The sequence below is a fragment of the Xyrauchen texanus genome, chromosome 34, assembly GCF_025860055.1.
Source record: "Xyrauchen texanus isolate HMW12.3.18 chromosome 34, RBS_HiC_50CHRs, whole genome shotgun sequence".
NCBI classification, from domain to species: Eukaryota; Metazoa; Chordata; class Actinopteri; order Cypriniformes; family Catostomidae; genus Xyrauchen; species Xyrauchen texanus.
Window position 1 is genome coordinate 17,466,012 of NC_068309.1, and position 17,667 is coordinate 17,483,678.

Below are 17,667 nucleotides of genomic sequence, written 5' to 3' on the forward strand. Positions count from 1 at the left end.
TGAGTAAGTAATTTAGTTTTCATTAGCTGAAATGCTATTTCATATAAACATGTACATATTTTACTAGTGGTAAGGCAGCCAGGTATCCAGCCAGGATTCAGAGTACTGACATTTGAAATATGACTCCTAATAAGCAAGTTTTAGTTACATTTAAATGCTGTTTTTAAATGCTAAAGCAGGTATTTAAATTGTATGCTGTATAATATAAATATGGTATGTAATATGATATGATATAAAAATAATATGAATGTTTAGATTATATTTTATCTAGTGTTTATAATGCCTCATTATCATCAACAAAGCTTGTGCTTGCAAATATGTGTTCAGGTTAAATGAGTAAAATGCACTTTAAATATGCCCATATTAGAAAATCAGCATATTATAATGATTTCTGAAGGCTCTGATGTGACACTGAAGACTGCAGTAATGATGCTGAAAATTCAGCTTTGATCACAAATAGCCTTTTACAATATATTTAAATAGAAAACGATTCTTTTAAATTGTAAAAAGAGTTCAGAATATCAATGTTGTTTCTATATTTTGGATCAAATAAATCTAGTCTTGGTGAGCAGAAGAGACTTCTTTTAAATGGTAGTGTAGGTCTAAAATTAAGTAAAGTCTTTATGTAAAGAAAATGTATAGTCAGATTACTTCCTTTAACTTAAAACTTGATTTTGATCATTAAGTCTCCTCACATTCATTCTCTATCCCTCATTGATAGGCACAGGGGAGGGTCTTTTGTCTCTCAGGTGTGAATTACCTGAGACCCAATATTCATGATCATTCACTCCTCCTCGCATATGACCTTTCAACACTAAAACTGTCTTACAAACGTTAAAGTACTATATTGTTTTGTATGAATGAGTGATCAGGATGGTTTTCACATAATTTTGTAGCAAAGACTCTAGGCTACAAGATCCAATTCTCAAAAGTCTTGTGGACAAATGTTTAGTATGTGTTATATGGCCTTCTTTCAGTGACTTAAAATTTTAATTTTTCAAAAACCAAGCATAAACGTTATTTTCTCAAAAATACAAACCTGTACATACATGTTGCTCACATATTATTGTAGCCCAGTTTGTGCTGAATACAGTGTAATCAGACTTTAGCCATTAATATGTTTTTAAGCAACTGAAAAAAGCACAAATGTCAAGGCATGTCAAAACTTCTCCAGGGCCCAAAATACCCTCAGACCCCAGAGGGTTAAAGGGATCTGCCAATAACCCTTTGTTAAGTCCAGTGTCTAACAAAATGTAGCCACACCCAACCAATTGAGCAACTCATCAATCCGAGGCATTGGCTATTGCGATAATCTACACAGAACCGGACTGACCCATCGCTCTTATGTACCAGAACCACCGGGCTGGCCCAATCACTGTGCTACTCTTCTATTATGCCCATATCAAGCATTGCCTCTTATTCTTCCTTAGCAACCTTTTTCTGTGTTCAGGAAGGTGATAGGGGTGGCTACGAACCACCACCCCTGGGGTGGTCTCGATGTGGTGCTCTATGAGGTTTGTGCGATAGGGGAGAGGCGAGAACACATCCGCAAATTCCAATTGGAACTTGGCAACGTCTGTGAGCTGCGACAGTGAGAGGTGGTCTCCACATGGGACCGGGGTGAATTAATTTGATTTGAGAGTCACCTCCGTCCCAAGCTCACCCTCTTGGGGACTACCATCGCTAAGGCCACAGGGACCACCTCCCTCCATGATTTTAGAATGTTGAGATGGTAAAATTGATGTGCTCCACCCCTATTCGTTCCCTTAAACAAACAAACTGGATCAGATAACAGATTCCAACTCACCTAAAAAGCCTCGCCATCCATATAAAACCAACATGACAAGAGGCGTAGTAAAACAAGGATAAATATTGTAGATGCCTTTGGAAGATGGAGACAGAGTAAAGCCCAAAAATCCTTTAAAACGGATGCTGAGTTGGCTAATTTGCATGTTAACATTCTGGCAACACGCATGAGATTCGATTCTGTGGCAGGGCAGACAACTCTCCAATATTTTTAATTTGGACTTCAGTACCCATTTCAAGCTCTTGTTGCCATTTTTACATATAGCACCTTTAATGAAAATAATACAAATATTTACATAAATATTTCATTTAGACAAAGTCATAATGATAATAAAAATTATGATGTAAACAATCATAATTTGACTTAAATAAAAATCAATGACACAAATTCAACAAACTGTAATAAATGTAATTGGCCATTACATTCAGCTGTCTGGGACACATTCAGGACGGAAAAGATATGTGGTCACACTCCTTTTTGACTACCTCTGTATGTGGTTTTTGTGATCCTATCAAAAAATTTTAGACCCCGTTCAGACCTGTATTTAGGACCACATGTGATTGGATCACCCAAAACGCATCTTAATTCCAGGTGGAAGGGTCTGGGTCACATAAGCTGACTCCTATTTCCAATAAACACAACCTCACTGGGCCAGTTATAAAGATACACAGCTTCTATTAGTGCTACGCAGATGATGTACACAGCTTCGCCTGTCATTTCAGCTGGATGACCCCACAATCTCTGCCTACCTCTCAAATATCCCAGCCTGAATGAACGCCATGACTGCTTTTGTTTTATTTGTGAATTGGTCTTATTTGGAAGTGGAGTAAACTAACTAGGTATTTTGATCTTGCCATTACCCTTTTTTACTGAATGTACTGTGTCTGTAGCCTTTTAAATGACTGACAAAACAGCATGTGGTATCAAAATAACAGGTGATTACATATAGGGTGTAGAAAAACGTTACTCAGTCCCTAATTAATGTTACAATAAATGTTTGTTCAATAAAATGTGGCCTGTGGGATTCTGACAACTATACATGTTCATCTTCTATATGATGTTCTTGACAATGTTACAAATGTATCTTTTCTAACCTACTCCTTTGTCTTTCCGTCCTCACTATCACAATACATTATTTATAACTTGGTCACCTTTGTCCATGCTATTTTGCACATGGGTTCTAAAGGGAAATGGGCTACGGTTTCTGATACAAATGAGAATTTGATCTAGTGGTCAGTAATGTCACTTTATTTTATTTCTCTCATGGTTTTGTTTTCTGTCTTGACAGCAGACAGAAAACAGGGGAGGCAGCAAATTCATTTCTTCAATAACAGGCAGTAAATCACATCAGAATGCATTTAAATGTCACAACTTTTACATGAATCAGTATAAAATGAAAAATGCAGAACAGCTTAATGTTTGTCACTTGACCAGAATGGATGCAAAAGCAATGAATTTTACACTTTTCCCATCCATGTGGTCTCACTCAATGGTTTGTACGGGCAAATATTGTGACTAAGTGTTAATATGTTTGTTAAATATATGTTTGCATTTTTCAAGGGACAGTTAATTTAGTGATATTAGACACCAGTTTCCCATTACAAATCACAAGTTTATATTTTACAATTATAGACTATTACCCCCCCACCCTCCTTCCCCTTTTTCTAAAATTTTAAGTTAAAGATTATAATCTACAAAAACAGTTTGAAGAAATATTTTCAACAAGTATAAAGTTATCTATATAGTATATAGTATTTTCACCATCATGCTACTTAATGCATCTCTGCATGACAACTGTTTTTCTTTTTGAGACCAAATATGAAGTAGTTTTTTAATAAATAGCTAAAGGCTTGATCTCTCAGGCCATATATAAGAGGACTTAGACATTTTGGGAAAATCTGAAAGACTACAAAGCAAAAATACATTACATGTACCGAAGTCATATAGTCGGTACGAACATAAATTACTTCTTGTATAACTCCAACTAAAATGGATGCTGCACCAAGACCTAGCTGTATTAGATGTAATAGGACAGTCTTGTTGGCCTTTTTGGCCGACACCTTATCACCGGAGGCTGATTTAGCCACAATTGCTATAGAGGAGTAGGTAAAGATAACAACAAAACCCACAGACACAAAAAATATGCAAGTAAAGGCTATATCGAGATTCTTATATACCTGCAGTCTTAAAAGAGTAGTTTTTGAGCAGAACACATTCATTGGTGTGTTTGTCAAATCAACGACATAGAAAATTGTAATCTCAGACAGGGACTTAATTAAACTTATAGCCCAAACAACAACAATGGCCATGTGAGTTCTTCCGTAAGTCGTGATATCTGCATGTCTGAGAGGAAAACAGATAGCTATATATCTCTCCAGTGACATCAAAGCCAGATTTAGGGTAGAAACCTGAAAGAGGGATGTTGCAGTAACAAGAAGAAAGAGACAGACATTTTTCATAATAGAAACCCTACTAGTGGCACACATAAACAACACTACACTCATTAAGAGATTGAGTGTATCAACCCAAAGCATGTGTCCAAACAAAATGTAGCGAGATGCCTCCTTAAAAACAGTCTTTTTCCTTAAGGTAAAAATCATGACCCCATTGACAAAGAAGAAGATAACACATGGGGTCACAGAGAAGAATGTCCTCACAACTCTATCCCCCAGCGATAAAATCTGAATGAGGTTAGATGTAGAATTATTTAAATTAGACATTTTTTGAAGAGTAAAGAAACAAAGATTAAACTGATCACTGCTGTTATTGCACACTAAATAATACTGAAGTCTACAAAATACTTCTAAATGCAAATCTGCAGTAGGAGGTCACGTCACAGGTGTTGTTGAAGGAAAAGAGAGAGAAAGATCAGAGTGTATCACGCTTTAAATATCATTATAAAAAATAATGATGTCATAAAGTGCGTATTGAATCCCAACGGTTGGTTTGTTTGAGTGTGTGTGTGTGTGTGTGTGTTAAAAAGCTTGTGACAAAAAGTATTAACCCTAAACAACTAGCAGGCCAGCATACAGAATCCCAATGGTATGTGTCTCTGTGTGTTTCTGTCTGTTTGTCTGTGCGTGTTGTTAACATTGAATATTTGCTCTTGGTGAGAATAGGCCTTAAAGGGAAATTTCACTTATAAAGAAACATTTTGCACACAGCGTCTCATGTTGCCCTAGAGAACACTTTAACATTGTAAAACTCTAGTGCACAAAACAATTTAATTTACAGAATTAGGCCTATTCATTTAATAATATAAGTGAACATTATGGGTATTTGACAAATACTGGCATCTGGGTATTTTTGAGCGTTGCACCATTAAACTTAGGTTAAATGTAACATGACATGATTAATAAATATTAAAGGAAGCATCTGACCAATAAAAATGGAACAAAAATGCAAACTTTGAATGACAGCGATGATCTCATATTTGGAGTGACATACTTTAATTATTTGGGTATATATGATGATGTTGACATTTACACTTGTTTATATTTATGAGAGAGGACATTATGTAAAAATCATACTTAGCTCTTAGTACTTTTTCACACTTCGTAATTCCTCAGCATAATTGAACTGATAAAAACAGTGCACTTTCTGGTGTGCATCGCCCAGTGTGACTGGCATGCCAAATTACAAAATATACAACACATAAAAAATACATAGGATAAATATGTATGATCCTGCCAAGATGTGGATCTTTACCATCTGAGGCCTGCTGCTCAAAGAGAGGTGCTTCAGCATCACATGAAGAACCTTTTAGGTTTCCTGGCTGAATGTCAAAGTCACATCAGCTTAACACTGGTGTCCTGTATCAGTGAACTAATTATGAATGAATAAATTAACATTATATTTGTATAACACTTTTATACACTCACTCAAAGCACTTTACACAGTGAACAAGGGACTCTCCTCAACCACCACCAGTGTGCAGCATCCATCTGGATGATGCGACGGCAGCCATAGTACACCAGTACACTCACCACACACAATATGTTGTAGGAGAGAGTGGAATGATAGAGCCAATTCATGAAAAAGGATTATTAGGCGGCCATGCTAAAATTAGATCTTTCCTTACCTATGACTTGTAACGAAGATTTTACTTGTAACTTTTATTTTCGAGTATTTGTCTTCTTCATCATATTTATGCATACATTTTGGTTGGTTTATGTGTATTTTTTAATTTCTTTATTATTTTTATTTGTCATATTTTATTTTTTTACACTTGTCTTTATGACTCAGTGATTGTATTCATACATTGTTTGATCTTATTTAACATTTAGATTTAAAACACCCTCCAAAGTATTAGCACATTTTAGCAAAATATGTGGACTTTTCAGACTGTCCCTTACACACCACAGGCAAATTGTCCAACTTACACTGAATAGCCACAACATTAAATCCACCTGGCACCATTCGGAGTAAATTCTAGATACTGTTGTGTGTAAAAATCCCAGGAAAATAGCAATTACAGAAATACTGTCTGGCACCAATACCTGTACAATTCCGATTGCAACTCGGCCATGTCTGTGAGTTGCAATGGTGAGAGGTGGTCTCCACATGAGACCGGGGTGAATGAATTTTGTTTGAGAGTCACCTCCGGACCAAGAGATCCCTGTGGAGGCTTGCAGGACCTCTCGCACTTCAAATAACAGGGGTTCGAGCTAATTATCCCAATTCCTAGAGTCCCTGTGTACGAACTTACAAATCGTAAGTTCGTATGAATTGTAGTGTGGAGGGAAACAGGGAAAGTGTGAGAGAGAGTCTAAGGGATAGAGCCCCTAAGTCGGGGCCGTGGAGCTGAAACAGAATGGAAAGGGTAGGGATGACGGGATGAGTATTTAATGACACTCAGTTCACGAAGATTCTTCATAACACTCAATAAGAACATACAATTTTAATGCATTCAGTACATGTCCACACCATGCTCTTTGGTCGCTCTCTCTCTCTCACCAAAACTGATGCATTGGTGCACCTTTTCAAGTCTCCCTCTGCCATCACTATAACAAGAGACAGGTGTTAGACATAATTATATCCCAGACAAGCCTTACTGCTCTCCCTATCCCTCAGACAGACACATGACCACGCCCCCATCCCAACACTTATGTAGTTATGTTAATATTAACAAATGGAACCTCATTATAGTGCATTTCTGATTATTAATATTATTTTTGTATCAGTTGGTAGCCTAGTTGTAATTTTAAGACAGCGGTGAGATGACAGATGACAGAGTGAACGAAACCTATCATCCAGACAACACCATATCACCAGTAGCAGGACTTTTTTCAACTTGGCCAGGGTTTCAAACAACCTCTAGTCACTTGGAAGATGTCTAGTCATTATGGAGGGCCTAGATTTGTATGCGTCATGTAACGACTGGCCCTCCTGTTGTATTGATGAGTACAGAAGAGAGTAGAGTCTCTGCAGATATTCTGTGGGTTGTTGCTTTGGTTCTTGTGAAAAATGTTTAAAAGATAAAAACTTAAAAGATTTAACTTGACCGCCTTTCAATTTACTTTACAGAATAATTACAACCAAAGAATAACACAGGCCTTACCTCTGTTAGTTTAAACAGCAATATTGTTGTGTATCAATTGATATGACTGTGTTTATCTGTGTATAACTTCCTTCACCACAGTTTAACATCATGTCAATCTTCAGGGTTACATCAGACACACGCAAAGTCCCTTGTGTTTTCATTATGAATCTCATTAAATATTAACTATTTGTCTATCTGTTCATAAAAAGATGGTCTCTAAGGGTATTAAATGTGTTGTTGATGTCTACTTTAGGATGATTTGGGCCACAGGGAGAAGAAACCTTTTGTTTGGAACATGCTCTTCTCCTTGTTATTGACCATGTTATGTAAACATTAAAGTATTAAATAATGTAAACATGGCATCTTGAGGGGATGTCAGAAGTTGACATGCGCAACCACAAACATGGATCCCACCTTAGTTTATGCTCCGTTTATAAAAAAAATTAATAAAAAAAACTTGAAAAAATAAACACAATCTACATTATGATCAAAAATGTGCCTGATGAGGCACTTACAGTTATATTAGAATTACTTTACAAGGTGTGGATAGCAGGCACACTACCCACATCATGGAAACACTCAACAATCATTCCAATAAAGAAGCCTGGTAAAGATAATTCTGAACAGTGGTGTAGTAGTGTCTGAAGAAGTGGGCATACTGTGAATTTATGATTTTATGAAGGATAAATAAAAAAAAATCCATTAAAAAAGAAAAATTGGCTGTTTTAATTATAGTCCCATATGAATTTACAAAATGTATATCAGGTTAAGTTTCTTGCTGGCATGGTGTACAATACTTTAATAAGAACCATGGTAACTTGATGTGAACTATTTATTTAAATGTATAGGTCTTATTAATGTTCCTTTCATTAGGCTACTATGAAAATTAATTAATACACTAATACATTCATAATACGCAATGAACTGTCAAGCATTGTATAGCTTATATGAGTGAAGTAATGTTCACATTAACATATTTTCTTGTAGTACCATATATTGCATCTGAAATTAATGTTCTGATTGGTGGATCAGCTTTGTCGGACTGTCTGTTTTGCCTGTGCTATCAGTTGCGCTCCTGCAGCTCCATGCACGTTTAGTGAGAATCTGTGTAAACTTTTAAAAATAATAAATATTATTATTAATAATAACAAAAAAACACACAATTCACTAAACAGTGCTGCGGTATCACGTTATTAGATTGAAAATGTTCCAGGTCAAAAGCCTACTTGATCTGGCGGCCATAAGTATCATTGTATCATTAGTTATTTAGGTGGGCATATGGCGTATGCCTGCGTATGCCCTAGACTACACTACTGATTTTGAAGCAACTAGTTATAGACCAATAGATTTAACTTCAAATCGCTGTAAACTCATGGAAAGAATGATAGTAAATATATGAATGTATTATTTTGAAAATAGAAGGATTTTCTCGCCACATCAAAGTGGTTTTCATTGTGGTTGCACCACAATGGATTCAGTGCTTTGCCTTGATTCTGATATAAGATAGCTGTGTTTTTCAATATTGAAATAAAGCGTATGATAGCCTACGCTGTAGAAAGAAGGTCTGTTAATTAAAATGAATTCATTGGGTTTTGGAGGTAGAGCTTATAATTGGGTAGACTTTTTATTTAATCGAACAATTCAAGTTAGGGTGGGAACATCTTCCTCTAGTACATATATCAAATTGATAATGAAACACCATGTTGTGGAGTAGAGTAGAATGATGAATTGAGGTTTTGAGTAATAAAAGAGCAAGACCCTGGGAATTTCACTCAGGGAAATGTTAATAAAAACACCAGATTTAACCAAATAGGTCACATGGGTTCATTCTAGGCCCAGGGCAGAAGATGTGGGTGCAATTATAAAAATAGAGATGAAAAAATAAATAGACACAAAAACATGTATAAAATCAGTGTTTTAAACCAATCAAGCAAGAACACTAAAAATGTAACATATATGTTTTGTAACAAATATGCGGCCCATGATGTCTGACTGTTAGCAATGTCATAATCACGTGATGCATGTCACTCATACAGAGAGGGTTTAACCTGCCCTGACACAATCACAAGGAAGTCTTTGTAGTCCACTCGTATTTAATGTCATGATTAATTATATATTTAATCAGATTGAACCAAATATATGACAATCACTGTACGTGGATGATGGAGCGTTATGGAAGAGAGGGCAAAATGTGGTATATACTGTGTAAAGCAGTTCAATGGAAAGGAGGAGGCGAGAACCGGCTTGACGTCATAAATAATATTTTAATGATTAACTTAAACCAAAGACAAACACACACACGACGGACATGTCCGTAAACGATCTCTCTCTCCCGCACCATCCGCTGCAGTCAGCCTTTATCCCTCTCGGAGGCTTGATTAGCCTGATAAGGGACCGGGTGTGTAGAATCACGACCCGGCCCCGCCCTCCGCCCTGCCACATACTGCTAATTAAGTCAGCAATAAACCTAGCTGAGGAGTGGGCTATGAAATACGGATTCCGGCTATCAATTGCAAAGACCCAAGTAATATGTTTCTCAAAAAAGAATCCTATTCCAGTAAATCTAAAACTTTTTGGACATCCACTTGAGCAGGTGTCTGTGATCAAGTTCTTGGGTGTGTGGCTGGATGACATTTTTTATTTTAGTATTCATATAGGTAAATTGCTGAATAAATGTAAGAAAGCCCTAAATGTCATGAGATGTTTGGCAGGATGTGAGTCTGGTGCTAGCTGAAACTCACTTAGAAACATTTACTGCGTCCTTATTAGGTCTGCAATAGAATATGGTTTCATGGCTTATGGTTCAGCATAGAAGTCTCTTCTTAAGAAAATTGAGGTTTTCTCAATTCAACAATATCCCTCAGAATATGTTGTGGAGCTTTCAAAACATCCCCAGTAGCAGCTTTGCAAGTGGAGATGTGTGAATTACTGCTAAAAGTGAGACATCAACAACTGTTCATGGTGTATTGGATATCGTTAAAAGGACACAATGATTTACACCCTACCAAGTTTGTGTTCACAGAGTACTGGGAGCATACTTGAGTTAACTGCCAAAGTTTGGAATGGATAGGGTCTTGACTAGCCCAGATTCTGGACAATGGGAGCTATAGTCAAACTGTTCCATTGCCTACAGTTCCACAGTGGTTGTTTCCAATGCCTTGCATAGACATTCAATTACTCCAAAAAATTAAGGAAAATGATCTATTATCAGAAGATTATGTTGTTCTTCAGTACCTAAAACAGAAATATAGCCTCACTCTCCAGTGGGTGGAGGAATTTAATGTTGAGGGAGGAGTCATTTGTACAGATTCTTTGGCTGCCCTGAAAAGCTTGCATTCTTGGCATTCTAACAGTAGACAAGACATCGTATATGAAGTCTTGGAAATTATGTTCAGACTACCAAGGAAAAACCAAGGAATTTTTATCAGCATTCTTTGGTTTCCCGGCACATGTAGGAGTAGAAGGCAACGAGAGGGTGAACAAATTAGATAATAACTCAATGAAATGCAATAATGTAGAGAGCCAGATTTGTAGATTCAGAAGATCAGAAGATTTGTATTTGTAAAACTGCTAATAGTATCTGGCAGAAGCTCTGGGAGAGAGAGGTGAAGGGGAGGCATCTTTACAAGATGCAGAAAAATGTAGCCACTGGAGGAGGAATGATAGAATTACTGAGAAGAAGGGAAGAGTCAATAATAACTAGAATCCATATAGGTCATACTGGGCTGAATGCAAACTTACAAAATATGAATAAGCATCCTAAAGGGCTATGCAGTAACTGTAATGTTACACATAGCACTTTAATGTTAATGCAGGACATACAACAATGAAAAACATGTATTGCAATCAAAGTTACAGGAAAAGGGAATCATTACAATGTCTCTAGAAAATCGTCTGACTAAAATACATGGGAGAATACCAATAGGAGATGCTGTTCAGGTTTCAAAAAGCAACAGGAGTGGAGTTAAGTGTATAGTTATACACACGTTTTTTTTTTCCCCCAGTCATCAGTTCCCAGTCATCCATGGCTCTTAGTCCCGAGCCTTCCATGGCCTCATTCCTCGAGCCTCTCATGACTCCACCTTCCATGGCTTCACCCCTCGTGCCTCTCACGACTCCACCTTCCTCGGCTCCACCCGTTGAGCCTCCCTTGGCTCCGCCTGCCTTCGTCGAGCCTCCCACAGCTCCGCCCTCAGAGTATTCCATGGCCCCGCACTCACCCCCTAAAACCCCAGCTCCTACTGTTCCTGCCCTGGGGCCACCTCCCAGGCCTCCCGACCTTGTCTCTGATCTGCGGCCACCTCCCAAGTCTCCTGACTATACCTCTGTCCTATGGTTACCTCCCTGGCCTCCTGATCATTCCCAGACTCCTCCCTGGCCACGGGATCATCCGCCAATCACTCCTGGACTCCATGGTCTTCTTCATGGACCCTCCCCTGTCATCTGTTTCCTCCTGCCGTAGAACATTGATTAGAATCAATGTTAGCTTTTTAATCCTTTAAATCAACAATCATCAAATTTAATAGGATATTAATTATTATCCAAGATAATAATTAATTATACAAATTAATTAAACATTAATTAGACTTAACACTAGCTTATTGATCCTTCAAATTCAAAAATCATCAAAGATAATTGTCAATTATCAAAATCAATAGAATATTATTTAGGATTAATGTCGACGGGGCACCACCCTGGAATCAGGGACTAATAACCAGACAGTATAACAATATTAACATATTATTCTCTCATAACATATATTAGTCTCAATATTAGATTATTCTCTTAGGAAAATTGATGTCCATAGATCATCAAGATTAAAAAGGGAACAACGAAGGGTTGAATTTGAGCACTGGTATCCCCTGCCAGCCTTTGACACATGTGTATGCAAAACAACCAAAACACTTCTCTTTTAATTATAACGAAGTTTATTGAAAATATAATATCAATTAATAATCCATACAATGCAGTCAATAAACTTCCGACATTCAACTACAAACTAAACAGTGACGTGATTAGATATGGTAACCAAAATAAGCCTATAACACATGAGAGGAAGGTATGTGTGTGTGTGTGAGTGAGGAGTGAAGTCTGCCCGTTTACAACATGTCTCAGCTTGCACGATAACTTGGGGACAAAGCTGAGCTTTATCACAACGTTATCTACTAGCAAATGTTTGTGAGGTGTTGCGCGCTCGTGCGGCGGCTCTGAAGCCGGTTTCACGATCGTGAGAGAGAAGGCAACTGTTAATTTATCACTCGTTGAACGGCTCGTAACCCGTCCTGCGATCTGTTCCTTTAATGGATAAACACAGTGTGCCGGTATCATCCGCGATGGCGTAAATACACAACAGTCCAATGTGGTTGGATTACAACACAGCAAACTTACATTTTTGATAACAGTATGTTACATTAATACCTTGAGTATTATTAGCAACAATGAGCGGACTCGGCGGTCCGTAAACTGTACAAGCAATAAACTTGATCCACAAGAATAATACTGTTATGCATGCAGACGAGGACAGACAAGAAGTGGGATCTAAATGCGGTTTTATTGAACAAAAGTGAAAATAAACAGACAGGAACAAAGGAAACTACCATGATGGGTAAACAGATACAAAAAACACGAACACATTCAAGGGCACACGAACTGGGAAAACATGGCAGGGTGAACACGGCTGAAACAGGAGACAGATTATACATCGGGGCTTCCAGAAACATCAAAACAGTGGGAACATAAACCTTCAACGAATGACAAGGAGTGGAGAACAAACAGGGTTTATATACAAAGACACAGGATGATTACAAACGACAAACAGGTGCAAACAATGACACAATGTTGAGGACCGGGAACCATGGTGACGGTGACATGGAAAACACGGGGCAGACAACCAGGGAATCGTGACAGAGTGTTGAGGACCGGGAACCATGGTGACGGTGACATGGAAAACACGGGGCAGACAACCAGGGAATCGTGACATAACCCCCCCTCTAAGGACCGGCTTCCAGACGCTCCTGAAATTCTTTAAAAAAAAAGGAATACCTAAAAAAAACAAAAAACAGAGATCGTCCAAGGAGTGAGGGGGGGCAGGCAGACCAAAGAGGGCACCAGGTGTAAACAGACAGTCCAAGGGGGCACAAGGGGCAGACAGACAGTCCAAGGGGGCACAAGGGGCAAGAAGGCAGTCCAAGGGGGCACAGAGGGCAGGCAGGAAGTCCAAGGGGGCACAGAGGGCAAGAAGGCAGTCCAAGGGGCAGGGACAGGTTCAGGAGGCCTGGGAGGTGGCCACAGGACAGGGACAGGTTCAGGAGGCCTGGGAGGCGGCCACAGGACAGGGACAGGTTCAGGAGGCCTGGGAGGTGGCCATAGGACAGGCACAGGTTCAGGAGGCCTAGGAGGCGGCCACAGGACAGCCATGGGGAACTCCGAGGGCGGAGCCATGGAAGTCTCTGGTAGCAGAGCCATGGAGGGCGGAGCCATGGAAGACCCAGGTGGCAGAGCCATGGGTGGCTCAGGAGGTGGAACCGTAGAAGGCTCTGGATTCGGAGTCGTGGGAGGCTCAGGAGGCGGAGCTTTGGGAGGCTCTGGAGGCAGAGCCAAGGAAGGCTTAGGAGGCGGAGCTGAGGAAGGCGGAGCCAAGGAAGGCTCGGGAGGCAGAGCCGAGGGAGACTCAGGAGGCGGAGCCAAGGGAGGCGAAACCATGGAAAGCTCTGGAGGCTCAGGAGGCGGTGCCATGGGAGGCTCAGGAGAAGGAGTTGAGGGAGGCTCTGGAGACTCAGGCGGTGGAGCCGAGGAAGGCTCGGGAGGTGGAGGACTGGAAGGCTCTGGAGGCGGAGCCGAGGGAGGTGGTGCCGTAGGAGGCTCTAGAGGCGGAGACCTGGAAGGCTCTGGAGGCAGAGTCGAGAGAGGTGGCGCCGTAGGAGGTTCTAGAGGTGGAGGCTTGGAGGGCTCTGGAGGTGGAGCTGAGGGAGGTGGCTCCGTAGGATGCTCTAGAGGCGGAGCCCTAGAAGGCTCTGGAGGCAGAGCCGTAGGAGGCTCGGGAGGCAGAGGCTGTAGGAGGCTCTAGTAGCTGTGGTACCCAAACATTCAACAAAAGAGCAGTTTCCTCAAACCCTGGGCCACATATCCAGTGAGTTCGGCCATCACCCTGACCAGCGTCTTCTGTCTTTCTTTGGCAGGTCCAGCGCCCCGGCGGCAGTCTCCCCACCCTTGCGCACCAAGCTGTGGCACAAACATACTCAAACCCGGACGGTTTTGATGGACCACAGGGACGAAACACCTCCTCCCCCCTCCTCTACTGATTCGCCGGTGAGTATCAGGGGTCAGGTAAGTGCTTCGATGTCTCTCACCTCAGCACAGCTACAGGGCTCAAACCCTGTCAATGTGGCCTCCCTGGCTCCGCCCCACCACGAGGCACCACCTTCCAGTATGTCCGCTGAAATTGTTCCTCTGGTCCCCCTTGCCTGGACCATCCAACGATTCAGTTTGCCAGGTGTCCGCCCAGGTTTGCCGGCGTTCACTTCATCATGGTCACCCTTCTGCGTAAGCATGCGATAGAGCCTGTCCCTCCAGCCGAGATGAAGAGGGGTTTTTACATTGCCCAATCCACTGTGGGTACTTAATCTACCCTGTACTGGAATAGGTGCTCCACAGGGCAGGACTCCTACGTGGACTCCCCCGTGCGTATTGTCCGTGGTACGGTCCCCTTACGAGTGGACCCGCGTCTCCCTTAGGCAGTCCCAGCTGCCCTCCGGCCGCCCTGTTGTAGCAACTCCCCCCTCCTAGTGAGGCTGGATCTACCACTGCGCCATTTCCACATGCCATCTAAAAAATCTATGTGATGTTTTCATCACTCTTACCTCCCCTTCAGGGCAGGGGTGGTCTCCTCAGGGTCTTTTCCCCCTGAAAGAATATGGAACTGGGTAAGACCCCCTTCCCTTGATGTGTGTAAGGGCCTCGGTCGTTTATTGCTCTATGCGGAGAAACATAGAGAGAAAAGAGGGCCAGCCAGGCTCGCATTTATTTAGAGATAAAAAAAAAAGAAAAATGTAAGAAAAAACGCTGTGTGTATCCTCTCTAGATACCTCATGTCACGATTACAAGTGACACAGCAACAACGTTTTAAAGATGGATTCCGACGACTGTTTTGGGGCATTGGGGAAGGGTACGTGCAGTCTGACACAGCTGGTCGCTTGTGCACGTCAAGTACCTGCCCGCTCCTGTGTCAGCACTACACGTACACGGCTCAGCGCATGGTGTGATTTAAATTGGACCCCTAGTGTCGCTTCTTCGACACAAAGTCGAAGTGAGCGACAGACGCGGAACGTCTAGGTTACGTATGTAACCTCCATTCCCTGATGGAGGGAACGAGACGTTGTGTCCTCCCGGCCATGTCGCTGAGCCGAGCCACTGTAGTGGCCGGACCATTTCTGGCTCCTCAGAAAAATCCTGAATGAACTTGACGTATTTCTAGATCTGCTAGACTAAGATATTGCAAAATATAATATCTAACTGTGGTATCTAAGCTTCTGAACAAATGGTAAGACCATTTATCAGCTGCAACAAAGCACAAATTAAACTTATTTCAATTCAGTCATTCATTGTGTTTTTCTCACATTTTAATGATTTAAATTATTTACACAATCTTATGTAGCATAGGAAAGTTATGCTTTAATATGAATAGCAACTAAATAATAACTTAGTAACCTTTTCACTGCCAATCAGGAGGAGTATGGAGGCTTCTTTCTGGTCTACTGGAGCTATCCCATTGATTTGCACTATACTACTGAGGGCCTACAAGGCATTTGTCTTGTTTCTGTGTCATTGGCAGAGTTTGAAATCAGTTAAGCAGTTTTGATTTATAATATGGTATGTTTGCTCTGCCTCTAGGATGGCCAAAGCTTCATTTTCAAGTCTGGTTTCAGGACTCATTTTGGCGATGCCAGCTGTATGTGTATGGTTATTGCCATGTCCCATCAAGCCCAGGACAGCATCATCTGCAGTGTGTGACATGGCCACCACTGGGATCCTGGCAGGATCAACTTTATCAGATTTTTGTTGGTGGAGGACCACAGTTGCACTCTTCAGATCTAATTTACAGTGGGGCAGACGGATACAGGCTCCACACGGTTGCAATGGGCACAGTAGAACTAGAGCTGTGCATCATTCTGCGGCACTTTGACCGATACGGTGTGGAGAGTTGAGAATGGACCACAGATTGTTGCACATTTAAGTGCAGATCAAAGATGTGTTATGGAGTGGAAAGAAAGTATTGTCTTATTGTATAAATGTGCTGACATGGTGTTTTGTGATTATCAGAATGTAAAGTTATAGTGTGAAGTATGTAATGATAAGTGCTGAATTTGTATGTTTGTTTGTGTATTTTGGACATCAATCATATACTTTTTTATTTTTTGTACACTTTTTGTACACTTTGTATATTTTATACAAATGTATGTTGTGGTTTTGTTTATAAAAATATTTTATTCATCAATTAAATATAAGTTTTCAATGGTGGATATTTTCTGAATAATACATTTTTAATAGTTTCTCATACAATAGCCTGATTATTGGGTAAGGAACAAGAAAATATTTCAACAGCCTGCCAGCGCAGAGCTTGTGCTTCTGTTTTATGGTATGTCGACAATTTATAAAACCACATCCTATTTACATTATCAGAATGTAGTTCTACTCTTTTTGTTTCACCTACAGCTCGATTTCTGTTAGAATAAGTAGCAGGTTTTGTGTGTTTTTGAGATAATGAGAAACAACACTTTGGTGGCCTGCAGAAGATCTAAATTGTCGCTTTTTGCTCATTTCCTGTGTGGAATTTCTAACTGCTTTAGTGAGGCTAAAGAAAAGACAACACGTAAGTTATCATGGCTCATGTTTGTCATTAGAATGCATAGATTAATGAGTAAGAGAGAGAGGAACAGTATTTAAAAGAGGATTCAGATTTGTAAATAAATATGATATCAGTAAATCATGCTGAGGAAATTTAGAATAGAACACAGGAACTTAATGGCTTTTGCTGCATCAGCATTGTCTGTGCTCTGAGGAGGTGAGAAAACACTCATGTAAAACAAAGATATTGACAAACTCTTTCAAAAATGGTTTCAAACGGAGATTAGGAGTATTTTAGTCTGTTGTTTTGTGTCTGTCTTTAAGTTCTTCCTCAAATGCTGTTTCTATAGACATAGAGAGAGATGGGGTAAGGTGCGCATCTAAGTAAAAGTTTATGTTGATGAGTATCCATCTGTCATAATTTTTTATGTGCCTCCACTAATTATGTTAGCTTGAGAAAGCCATACTGGAATTT

The 17,667-nt window shown here is 40.2% G+C and overlaps 1 protein-coding gene across 1 annotated transcript; it reads right to left on the reverse strand.

Annotated features, from left to right (window-relative positions):
- Positions 1-3,579: 3,579 nt before the first annotated feature.
- On the reverse strand, positions 3,580-4,527 carry LOC127628259 (odorant receptor 131-2-like). The gene has a single exon (XM_052105044.1). It carries the CDS (start codon positions 4,525-4,527, stop codon positions 3,580-3,582), a length of 948 nt encoding a protein of 315 aa, XP_051961004.1.
- Positions 4,528-17,667: the final 13,140 nt, after the last annotated feature.